Consider the following 20,036-nt stretch of genomic DNA (forward strand, 5'->3'; position numbering starts at 1 on the left):
CGTTTGCCCACTGACAAAGAAAGGATCAGTCTATAATTTTAATGGAAGGTTTATTTGAACAGTGAGAGACAGAATAACAACAAAAATATCCAGAAAAACACATGTCAAAAATGTTATAAATTGATTTGCATTTTAATGAGGGAAATAAGTATTTGACCCCCTCTCAATCAGAAAGATTTCTGGCTCCCAGGTGTCTTTTATACAGGTAACGAGCTGAGATTAGGAGCACACTCTTAAAGGGAGTGCTCCTAACCGCAGCTTGTTACCTGTAAAAAAAGACACCTGTCCACAGAAGCAATCAATCAATCAGATTCAAAACACTCCACCATGGCCAAGACCAAAGAGCTCTCCAAGGATGTCAGGGACAAGATTGTAGACCTACACAAGGCTGGAATGGGCTACAAGACCATCGCCAAGCAGCTTGGTGAGAAGGTGACAACATTTGGTGCGATTATTCGCAAATGGAAGAAACACAAAAGAACTGTCAATATTCCTCGGCCTGGGGCTCCATGCAAGATCTTACCTCGTGGGGTTGCAATGATCATGAGAACGGTGAGGAATCAGCCCAGAACTACACGGGAGGATCTTGTCAATGATCTCAAGGCAGCTGGGACCATAGTCACCAAGAAAACAATTGGTAACACACTACGCCGTGAAGGACTGAAATCCTGCAGCGCCCGCAAGGTCCCCCTGCTCAAGAATACATATACAGGCCTGTCTGAAGTCTGCCAATGAACATCTGAATGACTCAGAGGACAACTGGTGAAAGTGTTGTGGTCAGATGAGACCAAAATGGAGCTCTTTGACATCAACTCAACTCGCCGTGTTTGGAGGAGGAAAAATGCTGCCTATGACCCCAAGAACACCATCTCCACCATCAAACATGGAGGTGGAAACATTATGCTTTGGGGGTGTTTTTCTGCTAAGGGGACAGGACAACTTCACTGCATCAAAGGGACGATGGACGGGGCCATGTACCGTCAAATCTTGGGTGAGAACCTCCTTCCCTCAGCCAGGGCATTGAAAACCGGTCGTGGATGGGTATTCCAGCATGACAATCACCCAAAACACACGGCCAAGGCAACAAAGGAGTGGCTCAAGAAGAAGCACATTAAGGTCCTGGAGTGGCCTAGCCAGTCTCCAGACCTTAATCCCATAGAAAATCTGTGGAGGGAGCTGAAGGTTCGAGTTGCCAAACATCAGCCTCGAAACCTTAATGACTTGGAGAAGATCTGCAAAGAGGAGTGGGACAAAATCCCTCCTGAGATGTGTGCAAACCTGGTGGCCAACTACAAGAAACGTCTGACCTCTGTGATTGCCAACAAGGGTTTTGCCACCAAGTACTGTCATGTTTTGCAGAGGGGTCAAATACTTATTTCCCTCATTAAACTGCAAATCATTTTATAACATTTTTAACATGCGTTTTTCTGGATTTTTTTGTTGTTATTCTGTCTCTCACTGTTCAAATAAACCTACAGTCTGATCATTTCTTTGTAAGTGGGCAAACGTACAAAATCAGCAGGGGATCAAATACTTTTTTCCCCCACTGTATGCATGCATGCATGCATGCATGCATATATTTAATTTAAGGGAGGAAAAATTATCGCAAAAGGTATATGGGACACATGGGCTCACTTTTTCAATACACCTCCGGAGTTTATTGGTGCTCCTGAGCCACCAGCCCATGCCCATGGCGCGGAGCTCGGGCCAGGTGGGGTCTCCTTTCTGCAAGGCAGGTAACATGTGGAGCAGCTCGTCCTCGGCCTCGGAGTGGAAGGCCCAGGCGTAGTGACAGGTGGACAGACCTGGAGGACCAAACACAGGTTGTCAAGACAATCAAACGTCACACTAGTCTACACAGCACCAGGCTGGAGGAGCTAGAGTTGTTTGACCATGTAATAATATGTTCATTTACCCACATTGATTTAATTTATGTATTCTTTACAAAAATAAAATAGGCTAATCAGCATAGGTCAGCCATGCAGGAATTAAACCCACAAGTCTAGTGTTGCAACAAGCATCATGTTCTAGCCATCTGAACCTCAGTGGGCTGCTGTGCTCAGTTGTGTTGAGTTCAGCCCTGCCTACCTTGGCGAAGCAGCTGGGCGCGATGGGCAGGAGGCAGGGTGGTCAGCAGGAACGAATGGAGCCTCACAGCCAACAGGAACTTCAGACCGCACTCATCCAAAGTCTCTCCACCTAGTCAATGGAAAGAATATGACCATCAGTACTCCTCCTCACAGGCCTTCTACTAGAATAAAACAAATACACCCCCTTTGTTCATATTAGTCCATTGAACAACATTTTGTAAGGAGAAGGACTATTAAGGACAGTCTGTGTTGGGTTAAATGAGATATCGTACCTTTACCCCTGCTCTGGCTCTCCCGGATGTCAGTGCTTGTGGTGGCGATGGTGTCAGCCAGGGCCATGAGGGACATCTGCTCCATGCGGGTCAGGCCCGGCAGGCTGGAGTGGAGCAGGTGGCTGGACAGAACCTGGGCGTGCTCTGGCCCAAAGAAGGTGGGGCTATATTGAGACAGGTCTATGACCTTAGCACCGCCGTCCTCTTGGTCGCTGTCCATATGCTCCAGGTCGTCCACACCCACCCCGCTGCTCTGGAAGAGCTCATCGTAGGCGTCCGTCTGACTGGACCCATGGCCACTGTCTCCACTCAGGCTGGCCACCTTGTCCTTGGGCTTGGGGGAGCAGTCCTCGTCGGCCGCCAGCAGCGCGTACAGGGGCAGGGGAGGGATGGAGTCAATCTCTGTGTAGTCCGAGCTCTCACCCTTGCTGAAGAGCTTGGGGTCTCTGGAGGTGCTGCCGCCGGCGCTGATGGTGCGCGAGCGGAGACGCTTGTCTTGGTTGGTGCCGTTGTCTTTGAGGGCCACGATCTCCCCGGCAATGCATTTGACGAGGTGGGAGAGGATGGCCTTGGCCCGCCGGACCTTCCCCAGGTCCATGAGCTCCAGCAGCTGTACCGGGTGGTACTGGGGCAGCGTGGGGAACAGGTGGTGTGCCGCCTCAAACAGCCCATAGTCCTCCATCTCCGCAGGCAGGTCGTACACTGTCCTCTTCCCACTCAGCTTCTGGGCCAGGCTGGTCATGGACCTGGTCAAGCTCTTCTTGGGAGGAGAGGGGTTCAGGCCCTCCTCATGGCTCTGTTTCATTGCAGCCAGGAGGGACGACACGCTGCCCATGTCTGTGGTCATGGTGTTCAAGGCCGTGGACTTGGCCGGGGGCTGCCACTGGGAGTACACGTGCATCTCACAGTCCATGCCCACCACCAGGATGCCGTCTCTCACCCAGGACAGGGAGACGGGGATGGGCAAGGAGCCTTCCACGGAGGAGACCAGGTCCACGGAGCGCAGGAGGACCAGGCGGGAAGAGCTCTGCTCCCTGGGGCCCTCAGACAGGCCCAGTTCAGGAGGTTTGCCAGAGAGCAGGCCGTACATGTAGAGTTTGGAACCAATCCCCACAGTAAGAATGTGGGAGCCGTCCTCCCTGGAGACCCAGTCCAGGTGGACCAGACTCTTACCAGAGGACCCCAGGCAGGCGTCATTGGGCAGATAGATGTCCAGGTTATTATTCTCCACATTCAGGCCCTTGGCGCCACTCTCCATGTTATTGTTACCAGTGGGAGTGGAGGCATCCAGGACGAGGGTCTGCTCTAGCACCCAGTGGGAGCCACCTGTGGACTCACACTGGAATAACCCTACATGGACCAGTGGTTCCCTGACACCCTGCTGAGGGTTAGGGCTTTGGTGGTTAGGGTTAGGGCTCAGGTGGTTAGGGCTCAGGTGGTTAGGGTTAGGGCTCAGGTGGTTAGGGTTAGGGCTCAGGTGGTTAGGGTTAGGGCTCAGGTGGTTAGGGTTAGGGCTCAGGTGAGGGCTAGGGTTGTGTCGGTAGGCCACTGCAATGCGGCTGGTGTGACAACAGCTGACCGTGACTGGTCTGCCTGACACGGTCACGGCACTGCTGTTGCCCAGCCCCTCCTCCACCAATAGAGGCCATTCCTCCCAGGTGTATGTCAGCTCCTTGGTGTCTGGCTCCACTGCAGACACCCTGCACCTCCAGAACCTCACCTTCCCGTCTGAACAGGAAGTGGCCAGGAGATAGGGAGCGCCACCTGCCGGCTGCAGGGAGGACGCGCTCAGATGACCTGGAACAAGAACAATCATTGGTTAGTTAGTTTAGCCATACTTCCTGGGTAGGCTTGTACACTTGCGGTGGCAGATAGCCTAGTGGTTAGAGCGTTGGACTAGTAACCGAAAGGTTGGTGGATCGAATCCCCGAGCTAACTAGGTAAAAATCTGTCGTTCTGCCCCTGAACAAGGCAGTTAACCCACTGTTCCTAGGCCGTCATTGTAAATAAGAATTTGATCTTAACTGACTTGCCTAGTTCATTTTGTATTTTTTTTAAGACACAAACTCTATACTGAAATGTAACAGTTAAATGCCAGCAAAGTAACAAAGATGCATCCACTCCCCAAAACCTTGGCAAACAAAGGGCTGTTAATTATCTCTTATCCAATTTCAGTTGAACTGGTTCCATTCTATAGAATTAGCCAACACTTTGTGAGGTGATTACATTCCTGTGGAAGAACAAACAGAATTGTCCCATTATACAGGAGAAGAGGGCGGTGTGACTGTGGTTCAGTGCCCTCTCACCTGCTGAGGGTGTGACACTGATCACCTCAACGCCGTCTGGAAGAGCTAGCTCCTGGCTGTACAACCTGTGAGTGGCCAGGATGAGGCGACTGGCACTCTGCAGGTTGGACGTGCAAGGCTTGTTCTTCTGGGCCGAGGGGGAGCTGAACGTCTCAAAGCTAAAGGAGCTGTTCATTGGTGACAAAGTCACGTTCTCCTTTTCAGGCGGAGCGCCGGTCTCGTCTGTAAAGACACACAAAAACAAATTGTTTTTTTAGAGCCAGGTTAAAGCTGGCTGGCACACAATGCCCAACAATGCTGTAACATAGAAATGGACCCTTGAGGTCACACACCCATAGTGATTTGGCCAGCTGCCAGTTGCAGGTGCCACATATGCAGGAAAGACCTGCCAGTCTGGGTAAACTCTACCACCACCAGGAAGAAGCGGGCGGAGAAGCCTGGCTGGCTGGAGGCTGCAGGAGCAAAAACAAACACACACAAGGACATGTACATCACACTGAATGAGATGGACTAGAGAGTAAAGTGAAGGTTGTATTAGTGAGTGTGTCTCCTAATCCTACTAGTCTCTGTAGCGGGAGCTTCCTGAGTGGCATCTCTCCGCTCACTGCCCAGAATCAGATCCTCTTCAAACACATGCAGCAGCTGAGTCTCCTTCCCCTGCTGCAGAACACACATTTTACATTTATATTTTTTGTCATTTAGCAAGACGCTCTCATCCAGAGCGATTTACAGTAGTGAGTGCATACATTTTTATACTTTTTTTGTTGTTGTACTGGTTCCCCGTGGGAATCGAACCCACAACCCTGGCGCTGCAAGCACCATGCCCTACCAACTGAGCTAGACAGGACACACAATAGGACAGGAAATACTTTGTCACCGAGGGGAAAAGTGTCTTGAACAATTAAAGAGTGTGCTAATGCTTCCATACATAAATACATAGAATCTAACCATGCATCATCATCATAATACACACACACACAAAAGTTAATTATTTCATGCCAAGGCCAGGCTGTGACTTGGTTGGTAGCTCCGCATGATTTAAGGCCTACTGGCTAGGCTACAGTGTAAAACATCTATGGCATGGCTGAACTTTTCATTAAGATGGCAAGAAGCCATTAAACAATGTGTTAAATAGAGTTCAGTCATGTATTGAATATCGGATTGCGCTTACTATGCCTAGCAAACCCCAATCATGGTGCTGAAAAAGGTCAGTGAAAATCTGTGTGCACTCAATAGAACATATTTCCTTCTTCCATAAACATATACTTACGAAGTCAGTAATGGCATCTAGCTCGATGATACAACCTGGTTTAGCAGTCGATTGCTGGCTGATGATGTTAAAAACTTTGCCGACATATTTCTGAGACAAAGTTAAAAAAAAGATATATATATTTGTAAATGTTTAGAAATCGAGAATAGTGAGGGTAAATAAAAATGGTTAATCTGAGATATGGTGGTGGACTTACTGAAATATCTGGGTTGGAGAGCTCACTGAGTAGTTTCTTGGCTTCAATAACAGCCTGGTAAAGCCTCAGCGAGTGACCGTCACTGGCCACAAAGCAGGCACTGGGAGAGTTGCAGTAGACACCTGCAGTAGAGAAGAAAACTATTGCAACAAGCCATCTGCTGACAGATATTGTAGCTACCAGAGTTTTCAAAGGTAAATCCACTGACTGTCTCCTTCCTTACCAAGGCAGTTGCTGGGGATGAGTGTGGGCAGCCAGGCTACATTGGAGAAGGCGGAGGAGTGGAGAGAGTTGATCCTGGCCAGCTCAGACACCCCTCCAGAGAAGGACAGCGGTCCCACTGGATCCACCCTCCACAGAATGAGCTCGCTGTAAATGGCGTTGGGGTCCTGCGACACAGCGCCCAGGGACACCCGGCTGGGCCCGCCCCCGAGGGGTTGAGAAAGGGTGGTCGAGGGGGCGGGGACACTGTCCACGTCGGGGGTGCGCAGGGCATTGTGGTGTGAGGTGGTGAGCAACAGGGGCAGCAGGGAGTGGCAGGCCAGGTCGTTGAGGTGGAAGCGATGGCCGCAGTAGCGTGACTTGTGGGACACGCTGAGCACAGTGGAGAAGGCCGACTCCTCTGCGAAGCTGACCGCCCATTGGTTGAGGGAGCCATCGGAGTGCGTGGAGATCATGAGCACGTTGGGGGTGAAGATGCTGAGGCGCAGGCTGCTGGAGTAGGAGGTCGCCTTGCTCTGGCCGTAGGGAATCAGCACCGACGAGGAATGTGGTAGGCCGGCAGGCCGCTGGCGGCCATGTTGGATGGCTAGGTCCACGTTCTTGTTACAGGCGTACATGACCACGCTGCGGCTCAGGGAGTTGGCGTCGCCCGTGGGGAAGGCCACAGGAATCCGGGACACAAAGGACACCTGTCACGGGACAACGGAGACATGATTGGTCAGTCGGTGCTGCTTCACTTCTTCACCAAAGATAATTAGCATATTATTACTTTATGCATTACGCTTTCTGCCATTTTTATCAAATGAAGGCAGCCAGCCCTAATAAACCTGGATGTCATTGAGATTCCATCAGCAGCGTTGACTGCCGGATCAAGAGGCCCAACCATTATACTGCAGATAAACGCATTTCCAATTTCAAATAATGTCAGACTTAATTAGAATATAATTAACCCAGCGTCAGTGGGTGTAAGCTGTACAATGCAACTGTCAAAATGATTCGTTTCTTGGAGACAGCTAATGTTGTTTTCAACGAATAGCACGTTGATTTATGTTAATATTCCACGTATTAAAAAGACACAAAAAAGAAACAAAAATGAAATCAGTCAGACCACTTAACACAGTGCCTACAGAAAGTATTCATACCCCTTGACTTATTCCACATTTCATTGTGTTACAGCCTGAGTTCAAAATGGATTAAATCAATTTCTGTTCTCACCCATCTCCACACAATATGACAAAGTGAAAACATTTTTTTTTAAATGTTTGCACATTTGTTGAAAATGAAATACAGAAATATCTAATTTACATAAATATTCACACCCCTTTGCTGACACTCCAAAATGAGCTCAGGTGCATCCGATTTCCTTAGATCATCCTTGAGATGCCACTACAACTTGATTTGAGTCCAGCTGTGGCCAATTCAATTGTTTGGATATGATTTAGAAAGAAACACACCTGTCTATATAAAATTTTCAACAGTTGACAATGCATTTCAGAGCAGAAACTATTGTGAGGGAATTTTTGTTGTCTGAAGAAATAGCCTCGAATTTTACATCTTGTCTCATACAATCATTGGTTCCTGTAGATGCTGGGTAGAGATATGAAGGGAAGACCGTCATGACCCCTCTTCAGACCTTTTGTCAGAACGCCCAGAATATGTTCTATAAGATAGGAGACGGCGCCAGTCACATACAGGAACCAACCCTATGAACTATGCCTGTGAAGCTTGTTTGTACAGCCGTAAAATAAGAGAACTAATGGGACTGCCACGACAGAGCTCCTGGCAGACTTCAGACTGGTACTTTAGGGACTGAGTGTCCCTGTGTTGAATTTCCACAACAATTTGGAGTCAACGAAACAGGATGATTGATTCTGCCTGCAGAGCTTTCTAGTGAGGGTCTACGAGGAAAACCAGTGGGGCATTTTATGTAACGTGAGGGAAATTCCCGTCTGACCAAAAGATGACGGGGACCCGCCCAGACCCATACTGCGAGCTGCCCAGGAGGAGACACATCATCCGCAAATAATTGAGGGACAGAGAGTTTTTTGATCTATAACCTTAGTAAGGGGGTTCCGTCCACCACTGCCCATCGTAGTCTGGGACTACTAGTAATAGCACGTGGTGCTGTTTAATATGTATAGGAAGTAGAAGTCTATAGGCATTTCTGAGAATTGTCCATGTGATCTGGGACCACTGTACCATAGTTTCTGGGAGGCTAGAGAACCGTTGAAGATAAATATGGTGCACAGGATGCAGATGGGGTGGTGTGGATATAAATACCTAAGTTGATTGATAACAGTATATAGGGATTCTGTGTGGTGTGAAGATATAGCAGGAGAGAATACTAAACTGAGCAAAAAAAACAACAACAAAAAACATCCACACTGTCAACTGCTTTTATTTTCAGCAAACTTAACGTGTAAATATTTGTATGAACATGACGAGATTCAACAACAGACAAACTGAACAAGTTCCACAGAAATGTGACTAAAAGAAATTGAATAATGTGTCCCTGAACAAAGGGGGTGTCAAAATCAAAAGTAACAGTCAGTATCTGCTGACACCAGCGGCATTAAGTACTGCAGTGCATCTCCTCCTCATGGACTGCACCAGATTTGCCAGTTCTTTCTGGGAGATGTTGCCCCACTCTTCCACAAGGCACTTGCAAGTTCCCGGACATTTCTGGGGGGAATGGCCCTCACAGATCCAACAGGTCCCAGACGCGCTCAATGGGATTGCGATCCGGGCTCTTCGCTGGCCATGGCAGAACACTGACATTCCTGTCTTGCAGGAAATCACGCACAGAACGAGCAGTATGGCTGGTGGCATTGTCATACTGGAGGGTCATGTCAGGATGAGCCTGCAGGAAGGGTACCACATGAGGGAGGAGGATGTCTTCCCTGTAACGCACTGCGTTGAGATTGCCTGCAATGACAACAAGCTCAGTCCGATGACGCTGTGACACACCGCCCCAGACCATGACGGACCCTCCACCTTTCTTTCTTTCTTTTGGTGTTTTTCAGAGTCAGTAGAAAGGCCTCTTTAGTGTCCTAAGTTTTCATAACTGTGACCTTAATTGCCTACCGTCTGTAAGCTGTTAGTGTCTTAGCGACCGTTCCACAGTTGCATGTTCATTAATTGTTTATGGTTCATTGAACAACCATGGGAAACAGCGTTTAAACCCTTTACAATGAAGATCTGTGAAGTTATTTGGATTTTTACAAATTATCTTTGAAAGACAGGGTCCTGAAAAAGGGACGTTTCTTTTATGTAGACTTACGTAAGTGGTGTGAAATGTAAGTGGTGTGAAAGTTCTGGGTGGTCCCTTTATGGATCATTTGATAAAGATAAGGTTAAAGCATTGTATGACTGTCTAAACGGGTCTGTCTAAAGATTGGCGCATATCCACTTTTGGTAAAGGTACGGGACTTGATTTACCCCCAACTAATAAAATGATAAAAGCTTATGGGATTCCCTCCACCCCGGTAATACATTTTGAAACAATACCCATGCCCTGTTCAATAGGACCAATGAATGTTGAACATGATTTTCTGTTAACTAAAACCCCAAATTGGCGCAGCGGTCTAACGCACTGCATCTTAGTGCTAGAGGCGTCACTACAGACCCTGGTTCGATCCTGGGCTGTATCACAACCGGCCGTGATTGGCAGCCCCATAGGGCGGTGCACAATTGGCACAGGTTAGGGGAGGGTAAAATAATAAGGTTCTTAACTGACTTGCCTAGTTAAATAAAAATGACTTAATGCTACAATTTATTGAAAAACTGTTTTCCAGTCTGTCCTGAACCACTCCCCCAGGAGGAGTAGGGGTCTGACACTGTTTTCCAGTCTGTCCTGAACCACTCCCCCAGGAGGAGTAGGGGTCTGACACTGTTTTCCAGTCTGTCCTGAACCACTCCCCCAGGAGGTGTAGGGGTCTGACACTGTTTTCCAGTCTGTCCTGAACCACTCCCCCAGGAGATGTAGGGGTCTGACACTGTTTTCCAGTCTGTCCTGAACCACTCCCCCAGGAGGAGTAAGGGTCTGACACTGTTTTCCAGTCTGTCCTGAACCACTCCCCCAGGAGATGTAGTCTGACACTGTTTTCATCTGTCCTCACTCCCCCAGGAGGAGTAGTGGTCTGACACTGTTTTCCAGTCTGTCCTGAACCACTCCCCCAGGAGGTGTAGGGGTCTGACACTGTTTTCCAGTCTATCCTGAACCACTCCCCCAGGAGGAGTAGTGGTCTGACACTGTTTTCCAGTCTGTCCTGAACCACTCCCCCAGGAGATGTAGGGGTCTGACACTGTTTTCCAGTCTGTCCTGAACCACTCCCCCAGGAGGAGTAGGGGTCTGACACTGTTTTCCAGTCTGTCCTGAACCACTCCCCCAGGAGGAGTAGGGGTCTGACACTGTTTTCCAGTCTGTCCTGAACCACTCCCCCAGGAGGTGTAGGGGTCTGACACTGCCTCCCAGTTTATACTGTCTCAGGTGCCAGACTTACTATGGAATGATTGGGAGGGTCTTGAAGGAAACAGATATGGAGACTAGTGAAATCAACAAAGTAAATGGTAATATTAGTGGCTTTCAGAAAGCACTCTAATAATGCAATATCTTAGTAATTTGAAGAAGACAATGTTTCAATAAAAGGTCACATGACAAATGGAGGGATTGAGCCTTGGGACAATATATTAGAGACTGCCATCTGGTGTTTGGGTTAGAGATAAGCTTCCTGTGGACAAATAGATAACCCACCAGTGAAAATACGTGCTACTCACTGAACTCAAACAGGCTGTAAAAGGGACATAGTGGGACAATTGGGACAGAGGTATGAATAATTGAAAAAGATACGTTTTTGAAAATGTCCAATTATCATTACTCAATGCTATAGTTTGGGTAACACCAGTGATTTAAGTAAGAAGGTAATGCCACCTAAAACAAAAATCTGTTTCCATTACGTGGAACTGTGTCCAAAATGTAAGCAGATCCAAGTAAATATTTGTAGTACCCAAATATTGAGCTGATAAGCCAGCACCAACTTTGAAGGACCTAGCAGATTTGTTAAAACAACATGTTTCATATTTTGACTAGTTGATGTCACAGGGACAGTCAGTGCAGGACATATGTCAATGCAACAGGTCAACATTATGAGATTACAAGAAAGGGCCTCTGGGATTGTTTACTTTAGAAGGTGCCTATTCCACTTAACGGGACACTATCAACTAGATTTTGTATACAGGATTTCCTGCCCAAAATGTAGTAAACTCGATTAAGAATTGTTAGGACTGACTAAGTTTACCAATGATTCTGTATCTCTTCATTTGAAAGGCTTCCTGAGGCAGGTGCCTTAGGAGAGACGTTATTGAGACTGTGTACTACACAGTACAAAGGTGCCTGGATCCAGCTGTTAAGGGAGCTCCCAAATTAAGTAAGGCCTGGCCAATTTGTTTGTTTTTACCCTACGTTTTACCACACATGCCAGCAACCACACACAACCCAAGTGTTATATACTGTGATTTATTGTGTGGGGTCTTTTTCTTTTGGTTTTAGTGGGTTCTCACAGATTAGAAAGGATGCGCGTTAAAAGGGCACACAAATGACATTTTCTGAAGCATCTATTGTCCGAATTTTGGTTGTATACATGTAAATTCTTTTTATAAGAAATTTACTGAAAAACCCAATGTAAACCTGGTACACAAAATGTTTGAAATGTTTTTAAATAATGAGTGAGGTACAGGGAAAGAAAAGGGAAAGAAACACTCAAGGGGGTTGAATGACCTCTGTTCGGACTTTGCTAGAGACATTGGGTGAGATTTAAATGTAATTTGTAAACACTGATAAATCGGGAAGAAGTTTATAATTGATCAATAGTCCCGTGTGTGATTCGGCCCAATCGTGGTGGTGTTGTTATTTTTGGATGCATAAATCACATTATAAGTCATGTCAAAAGGGAAGAAGTGCATGTTGTTGTGTGTATTGTTTTGTTTTTGTCTTGCTTCAATAAAAATCTCACCAGAGTGGGTCTGCTGGATGGTCGGGATTTCTCCCTAAGGATTAGCCCTCTAACTCCCTGACTCTGTAATTCTGCAGTGAGGTCGCCAAGATGATCGGGGAGTATAAGCCAATTTGTGTTATTCTTTTTGACACGTGTCTTAGACATTTGGATTAATAATATTGGTAGTAGTAATAATTTGTCATACAGTAAATAGTTGGTCTGAATTTCCTGAATCAGAAATGACCCAAACTAAACTGTTGTTCTGGTCTGTCCTCTCTCAAGGTTATGGCGAAGGTGACCACAGATGGTATCTCGATGCACGAAAGGGATAATTCGACCAAGAACAGTGTGAGCCTCATCACCCTCTAACCGGCTGAAGCAATGGCGACAATACCGTTCAATATGGCGCTTCACCACTTCTACCTGAAACCTGAGTCCGAGCCAGCAACCAGTACACAGCATCCAGTCAAAGCTATCAACTGCCTTTTCTCTCAGGAGTGCAACATGAGTCCACGTGGAGTGAGCATGGAGAGATATCCCGTCCAAACTTCTCTTATGCTGCTGACGTACTGGTAGGAAATTGGACAAGACATAATGGACCATAAAGGATGATGCTCAGGTGCTTTGGAAAATCAGATTATTCCCCAGATATTGAAACGGGAAATGATCAAGGGTCATAGACTTTGAACATGTGTCATTGGGAGGACAAACTGAAACACTATCTGAAGAAGAAAATGAAGAAACGCCAGAAGAATGAGTGCCGTGAAGGGGGGGGGGTGTCAACCGTGCCCGTAATTGATTTAGGCTTGTCCAAAATTGTTTATTTGGGGTATCAGGTTGATTGTGGAGGTCTGCACACTGAAAAATGTAGTCATTTAGGGAAAAAAATGCATTGAGATGTCGATCTGTCATTTACATGCCACTCACGACAAAAGCTCCAGCTGAAATGTCATTTCCAGAATCCGTAAATGAAATTGTCTAATGAAGCATGTGTAACTGTATGAAGCGAAAGTCTTAAGTTAAAACCTTCTACTGCAATGGTTTTGCAAGTTGGATTGTACAGCCCATAATGAAGGGTTTGAAAAGATGAAGTGTCTGGTTTTGTGTGTTGATTTCGCTTACTTATGATGTATTTTGATAGAACCTCCTTTGATAGTTTAAGCAATAACCAAATGAATAAAATGTAAATAATTATCAGTGAGAAAAGGGAATGTGAGGGAAATGTCTGAAGACAACTAGTCCCGTGTAGCTCAGTTGGTAGAGCATGGCGCTTGCAAGGCCAGGGTTGTGGGTTCAATTCCCACAGGGGACCAGTATGAAAAAAATAAATAAATGTATGGACTCACTACTGTAAGTCGCTCTGGATAAGAGCATCTGTTAAGTGTGCAACGGGTGGCTTCTTTGAAGAATCTCAAATATAAAATATATATTTTGATTTACTCAACACTTCGGGTTACTACATGATTCCATGTGTGTTAGTTTTGATGTCTTCACTATTATTTTACAATGTAGAAAATAGTAAAAATAAAGAAAAACCCTTAAATGAGTAGGTGTTCTAAAACTTTTGACTGGTACTGTATGTAAATGAGATTTCCGCATTTCATTTTGAATACATTATTATATATATATTTTTTAATTGTATAGAATTTTAATACATTTTAATACATTTTGAATTCAGGCTATAACAACAAAATGCGGAATAAGTCAAGGGGTACGAATACTTTATGGCACTGTATATCCAATTTATTATTTTACTGCAGTGGTCACCAACCGGAATTCCTAGTCGATCACCACACATTTCTTTCGATTTTTTTTTGAACCCTTTTTCTCCCCAATTTCATGGTAGCTCCAGTCTTGTTCCATCGCTGCAACTCCTGTACGGACTCGGGGGGAGGCAAAGGTCGAGAGCCGTGCGTCCTCTGAAAACACGGCCCTGCCAAGCCGCACTGCTTCTTGACACACTGCTCGCTTAACCAGGAAGCCAGCCACACCAATGTGTCGGAGGAAACACCGTACAACTGGCAACCTTGTCAGTGTGCATGCGCCCGTCCCGCCACAGGAGTCACTAGAGCGCGATGGGACAAGGACATCCGGGCCAGCCAAACCCTTCACGGACCATGCTGGGCCAATTGTGCGCCGCCTCATGGGTCTCCCGTTCGGGGCAGGCTGCAACACAGCCCAGGATCGAATCCAGATCTGTAGTGACGCCTTAGACCGCTGCACCACTCAGGAGGCCTCACCACACATTTCTGTAGAAAAGCCAACGATAAAGGCTTGCGCTTCTTTTTTTCTTTTTTTTATTGCGCTGTTGGCGGTAGGTGCCTTTGATTCAGAAGTCCTGTGCACCAGTTAGGCAAAGTGTTCCCGTTTTGAACCATTTCATTTGCCTGAAAATATTTTAAAAATTTGCCTACTCAGCAGACCAGAAGATCTGTGGCGAAATCGAGTACATCTACTGCGCTGGCCAATCGGATAGCTCCAAATTACCATGCCTATAGCTTCAGTGCCAACTGACCCCGGCCACAGTAAACTTTGATATTAACCTACATTAGATTTCATAACTTTATAAAAGACCAGAGAGAATGTCAAAGAATACAGCAAAGAGCTGCTGTTTTTATGTTTCTCTTTTTATTCAACACCATTACAAAACATAAAAACATCTCTACTTCCACTCGCGCTGCAATGAACGAGTAGCTAAATGTATCAACAGCCCTGCGTTCTTTATTATTAGCAGCTCATCGTGTCTATTTTAATATCAAGGAATTTCACTTTCTCTGGTCATAGGAACAACACGAATTTGTGTATGATTTGGATGTGGTGCGACTCGAGTTTAGCCGTCAGGTGGAAGACTGAGTCCCCTCTCTATGGTCCATCCGCTGAGACAAACATATAGTGTTCAAAACAACTGGGAACTCGGAAATCTCAGACTTCAGTGGGTTCAACACAACTAGTAACTCTGGGGGGAAAAAAACAAGATCCGACTTGGAAGAATCTTTTTGAACGGTCATCCAACTCAGAATTCAAAGTCGGGAACTCGGGCATCTTTCCAGAGCTCAGACCTGAAGATCACTGACATCATGATTTGATGTTCTTTTTTCACAGTTGTCTTGAAAGCACTATGGCCATCAGATGCAGGTACCATCAGTCCAGTAAAATAAAAAGCGAATTATTTACATTTTTGCTCAGCTGTGCCTCGCAAGTGCTGCGCCAAGTGATCTATTTTGTTACCAAAGCTCGAGATTTGAAATATAATACAGTCTGAGAAGAACAATATTGAAAGGCCAAGCATACAGACAATATGCTGTGATAATGTATTAGGCCTACTGCACAAACCTAATTCCTCCAAAACTGTATTAGGTTAAAAGTCTGAGCGGTAGTTCATGGCTTGCTTTTTGGCTGCACAAGTGATCTTGACTCAGAAAAGGTTATGTTCTATTGTGAAGCAGAAACCATAGAAATGTCAGTTATGCAGCTTTACTGATACTTTTTATGACAGGGTAGGTCAATCCATCAGAGATCACATGCAGTTCGATCACATACATATACAGTGCCTACGGAAAGTATTCAGATTCCTTGACTTTTTCCACATTACTTTTTGTTACGTTACGCCCTTATTCTAAAATTGATTAAATAGTTTTTTCCCCTCATCAATCTAAACACAATACCCCATAATGTTAACTCAAAAACAGCTAATTTATTACAAATAAAAAACAGAAATATCACATTTACATACACCACGGTTCAAAAGTTTGGGTTCACTTAAAAATGTCCTTGTTTTGAAAGAAAAGCTAAAATCTTTGTCCATCAAAATACCAGAAAATGTATCAGAAATACAGTGTAGACATTGTTAATGTCGTAAATGACTATTGTAGCTGGAAACGGCTGATTTGTTATGGAATATCTACATAGGCGTACAGAGGCCCATTATCAGCAACCATCACTCCTGTGTTCCAATGGCACGTTGTGTTAGCTAATCCAAGTTTATCATTTAAAAAAAGGCTAATTGATCATTAAACCCTTTTGCAATTATGTTAGCACAACTGAAAACTGTAGTTCTGATTAAAGAAGCAATACAACTGGCCTTCTTTAGACTAGTTGAGTATCTGGAGCATCAGCACTTATGGGTTCGATTACAGACTCAAAATGGCCAGAAACAAGGAACTTTCTTCTGAAACTCGTCAGTCTACTCTTGTTCAGAGAAATGAAGGCTATTCCAAGCGAGAAATTGCCAAGAAACTGAAGATCTGAACATTATGGGGAAAAACTATTGAATCCATTTTAGAATAAGACTGTAATGTAACGTAATGTGGAAAAAGTCAAGGGGTCTGAATACTTACCGAAGGCACTGTATTGTGATGCAAAACAACAGAAATGTCAGCTAGGTTGCTTTACTGATGAAGATAACATACCTGGACCTGCCGGAACATGCCGGGCTGATATTCATCCAGCCAGTCCACATGCCACACCAGCAGAGAGCCATCCATGGGGTGGATACTGAACAGCATGTCTGCCCCTCTGTTCCAGTCCTCCAGTAGCACCTCTACCTGGTGCTCCACCGCTGCAGCAGGCAGCTGGGTGGACGCCACGTCGGGTCCTCGCTCTGCCGCTCGCCTAGAAGCCTCCTCTACCTCCTCATAGTCAGGCTCTGGGAGACAGACCGACAGACAGGAGAGCTCACATCCAAAGACCTTTCATTTCTAGGTTAAAGCGGCAATCAGCAGGTGAAACAATAAAGCGATCTCCCCAACCGTTTTGTTAAACAGCTGAGGGATAGGGCTGGAGAAATGTAACTACTCAAATTCATAGAGCTACGGAAGCCAGGGCTGACCATCCATGACAAAATTACAGTTTTAACCGTTTTGTGACTATATAGTGTTTCTTTACGTTTACTTTGTTTACAAACAGTGGAGTAAAACAAGCTTTTATTTTGGGTTCTGATGAGATACGACAGATGAACTAAGCTCATGAGGGATAAGTTATATTGTTCAAGAAACAGTGGGTACATTTCATTAACTCCAAATTGGATGAAGCAACTGCAGATTGCCTCTAAAAAAGTTTATTATATTCGTCTATGACTTTTTATTTTATGACATGTTGTGCAATCTGGTAAAGTGTGAGAACGCAATCATTTAGGGCACATGTGTCAAACACATTCCATGGAGGGCCAGGTGACTACGGATTTTTGTCCACCCTTACTTGAAGGATAAATTAAGGTCACTAATTAGCAAGGATCTCCAGGACAAGGGTTGCCTACCCCTGGTGTATTCACTAGGAACAAAACCTAAGCAAACAGCCACAACTCTGAGGTACTAACATGAACTTGTCCAATTAAAAAAAGCTTGTTTTCTTTACAAAGCATTTTCCGTTGCAAAACATTGTGTCCTAATGAATCCACCCCTGCCCTCTACCTAGTACCTACCCTCCTGGGAGTGTTCCGAGTTGTTCTGCTCCACACTGCCTCTGAGCTGCTGCAGGAACACCTCCATGGCCAGGGTGAGAAGCAGCTCCTTGTTGTTGAGCCAGTGCACGGTGAAGGGCCCGCCAGGCTCCTCGTCATCTCCCCCACACAGCGACGTGATAGAGGGCAGCAGGGGGATATCTGCTCCAAACAACACACCCATACTGAATCACTTAACTGGTGTACAGTCATTTGTGCCCAGAGTTGGTCCTGGTTGCAGAGCCCTGCATTACCCTGGGACTCCCATATCGCCCGACAGAGAAATGTGCCGCGCGGTCGGAATGGATCATGCTGCGGGCGGGCAGCGGACGGTCAGAAAGACAAATATTATTTTATTTCCGCAAATGATTTAATAATGGCCGTATCGCCGTTTAAATGCACTGTGATCTGTTATAAAACCACTTATCACATGAATCCCTCTCAGTCATTCTGGCTCCTCTCCTGGCCTCTAACTGGGGCTCGTTACAAAACCGGCTCATGCCTGCTTCAAACAGTAGTGGTGGCAAATATATATATATATATATATATTTTGATCTGATGTGATTGAGTTTGTGGCCACTTGTGATGAATTATAAAAGCAATTATCAGCTTGCAGTTCTCACTGGAAAGTATGTTAATCATTTTCTACAGGTAATGAAATAATGGCTATTATGATTGGGCACTAGTCAGCCTATCAATAGCCTATTTGTTGCCTTTCCATTCGCTTACTGACAGTTTGAATTGAGATGATTGGAATTGGAGGTTTACAAGGTGAACAGGGACTTTCTGTCTGGGCTGCTTTAAATGAGTTTGACTTTATTCCAACCAGCAAATGTCTTGTGAAATCATGCATTCATTGCACAATATAATGCATAAGATGGAGGTTTTGAAGATGTGTAATTTTAACAGCTCCTGGCGGGAGCAGGTGGGATGTCGGCAAAAAAACCTGCAGGGGTGGGCGCAGTGTGAAATTGTGCAATCCTCTACCTGGTTGTTCTTTGGCAGGTCACATGATCCCATAATATGTGTGATGATCAGTAGAGTTGGGAATTGCCAGAGCCAGACCGATGTGGTATTTTTGGTCCGATATCGATTCCGATTTTTTGGGGGGACAAAACGTACTCTTTCCGATATATCTGACGATATACTGTTTCACAGTGGGGAAATGAAAAAGTGTCATTTTTCCACACTGAATTCTCCTGAATTGGCATCCAAAAGAGCAATTGTCCATTAACTATGCTTAAAAATGCCGATTTCATACATTGTGACAATGACATCATGAGTATGGCCGCAATTGTTCAGATAAACATAAGATTCCCTTTTTCCATCCCATTTATTGAATATCGTTTAACGGTTGAATTATCGTCCGATACTGCTATAATCGGCCGATAATGTCAGTGAACCGATTTCACAAGACTTAGGTGCCGATACGATTGTATACGTATTGCGATCCAATACTGTGATTGTATTGCGATTCCATGGTCCAAACATTGCTCACAATATGTCTGCTGCAGAGGGAAGCGAGAGCCATGAGAAAACGAGTTTTGATCATTCATGGAAATAAAAAGTGTGGGAAACAAATTAGCTCCCCATTCTAAAAAAAATATGGAGTACAAGCTATGAAGGAAAAATACTGGTATTTTGGTGCAGGTACAGCCTAATAATATTGCGATGTTGTCAAAACGATACAATATATTGTCAAAAATCTGTATCAACTCCACCCTCCATCACTAACGGTCAGTTAGAGGGGCTTATAATATTGACTCTTAGGCATAACCTCTGCGTTGTCATTCTTATGCATGAAGTACAGAGGGGGTTTACGACAGGCTCTGTTATCCTAAAATGAACTGTTAAGCAATGTAAACAATGTAAACATCCTTGAATTAATGCCACTGAACTTAATGCCACTGAACCACTGTTTGTGTGCGGTACCTGTGGCAGGGTTGATACTGGCAGCGATGTGGAAGTGGCAGAGAGCGTTGGCATGGGGCACGCTGTTGGTCTTGTGGTTGTGGTGACTGTTCTGCTGGGTCGGGAGGCGGCCGGTCAGTGAGGGCTGGGCCACACCTCTCAAGGGGGCTCTCCACGACTCCTGCAGATTCAACTGAAGCAACAAAACGGCTCCTAAGTAGGTATCTCGCCCTCATATGCTTTGGAAAACCAGACCGAGAGTAAAATAGTACCTCTGATATCGCAGTCAGTGATGTTAATGAATAACTCAGCAATGTTAGCAGACTTTCCTCTGGGCAT

General features: G+C 45.4%; 1 protein-coding gene across 1 annotated transcript in view; it reads right to left on the reverse strand.

The window, feature by feature from the left end:
- The window catches only part of dmxl1 (Dmx like 1), a 62,134-nt gene that overhangs the window by 31,274 nt on the left and 10,824 nt on the right, over positions 1-20,036 (reverse strand). The window contains exons 10-21 of the mRNA XM_045707196.1: positions 19,719-19,890; positions 17,769-17,948; positions 16,759-16,994; positions 6,358-7,045; positions 6,135-6,256; positions 5,939-6,028; positions 5,229-5,328; positions 5,001-5,120; positions 4,669-4,890; positions 2,363-4,159; positions 2,089-2,199; positions 1,636-1,805 (exon numbers count right to left, since the gene is read on the reverse strand). Of these exons, the coding sequence (XP_045563152.1) occupies positions 1,636-1,805; positions 2,089-2,199; positions 2,363-4,159; positions 4,669-4,890; positions 5,001-5,120; positions 5,229-5,328; positions 5,939-6,028; positions 6,135-6,256; positions 6,358-7,045; positions 16,759-16,994; positions 17,769-17,948; positions 19,719-19,890 (4,008 nt within the window). The remainder of the gene's footprint in view (positions 1-1,635; positions 1,806-2,088; positions 2,200-2,362; positions 4,160-4,668; positions 4,891-5,000; positions 5,121-5,228; positions 5,329-5,938; positions 6,029-6,134; positions 6,257-6,357; positions 7,046-16,758; positions 16,995-17,768; positions 17,949-19,718; positions 19,891-20,036) is intronic.

The sequence above is a fragment of the Salmo salar genome, chromosome ssa24 (assembly GCF_905237065.1).
Source record: "Salmo salar chromosome ssa24, Ssal_v3.1, whole genome shotgun sequence".
Lineage (NCBI taxonomy): Eukaryota > Metazoa > Chordata > Actinopteri > Salmoniformes > Salmonidae > Salmo > Salmo salar.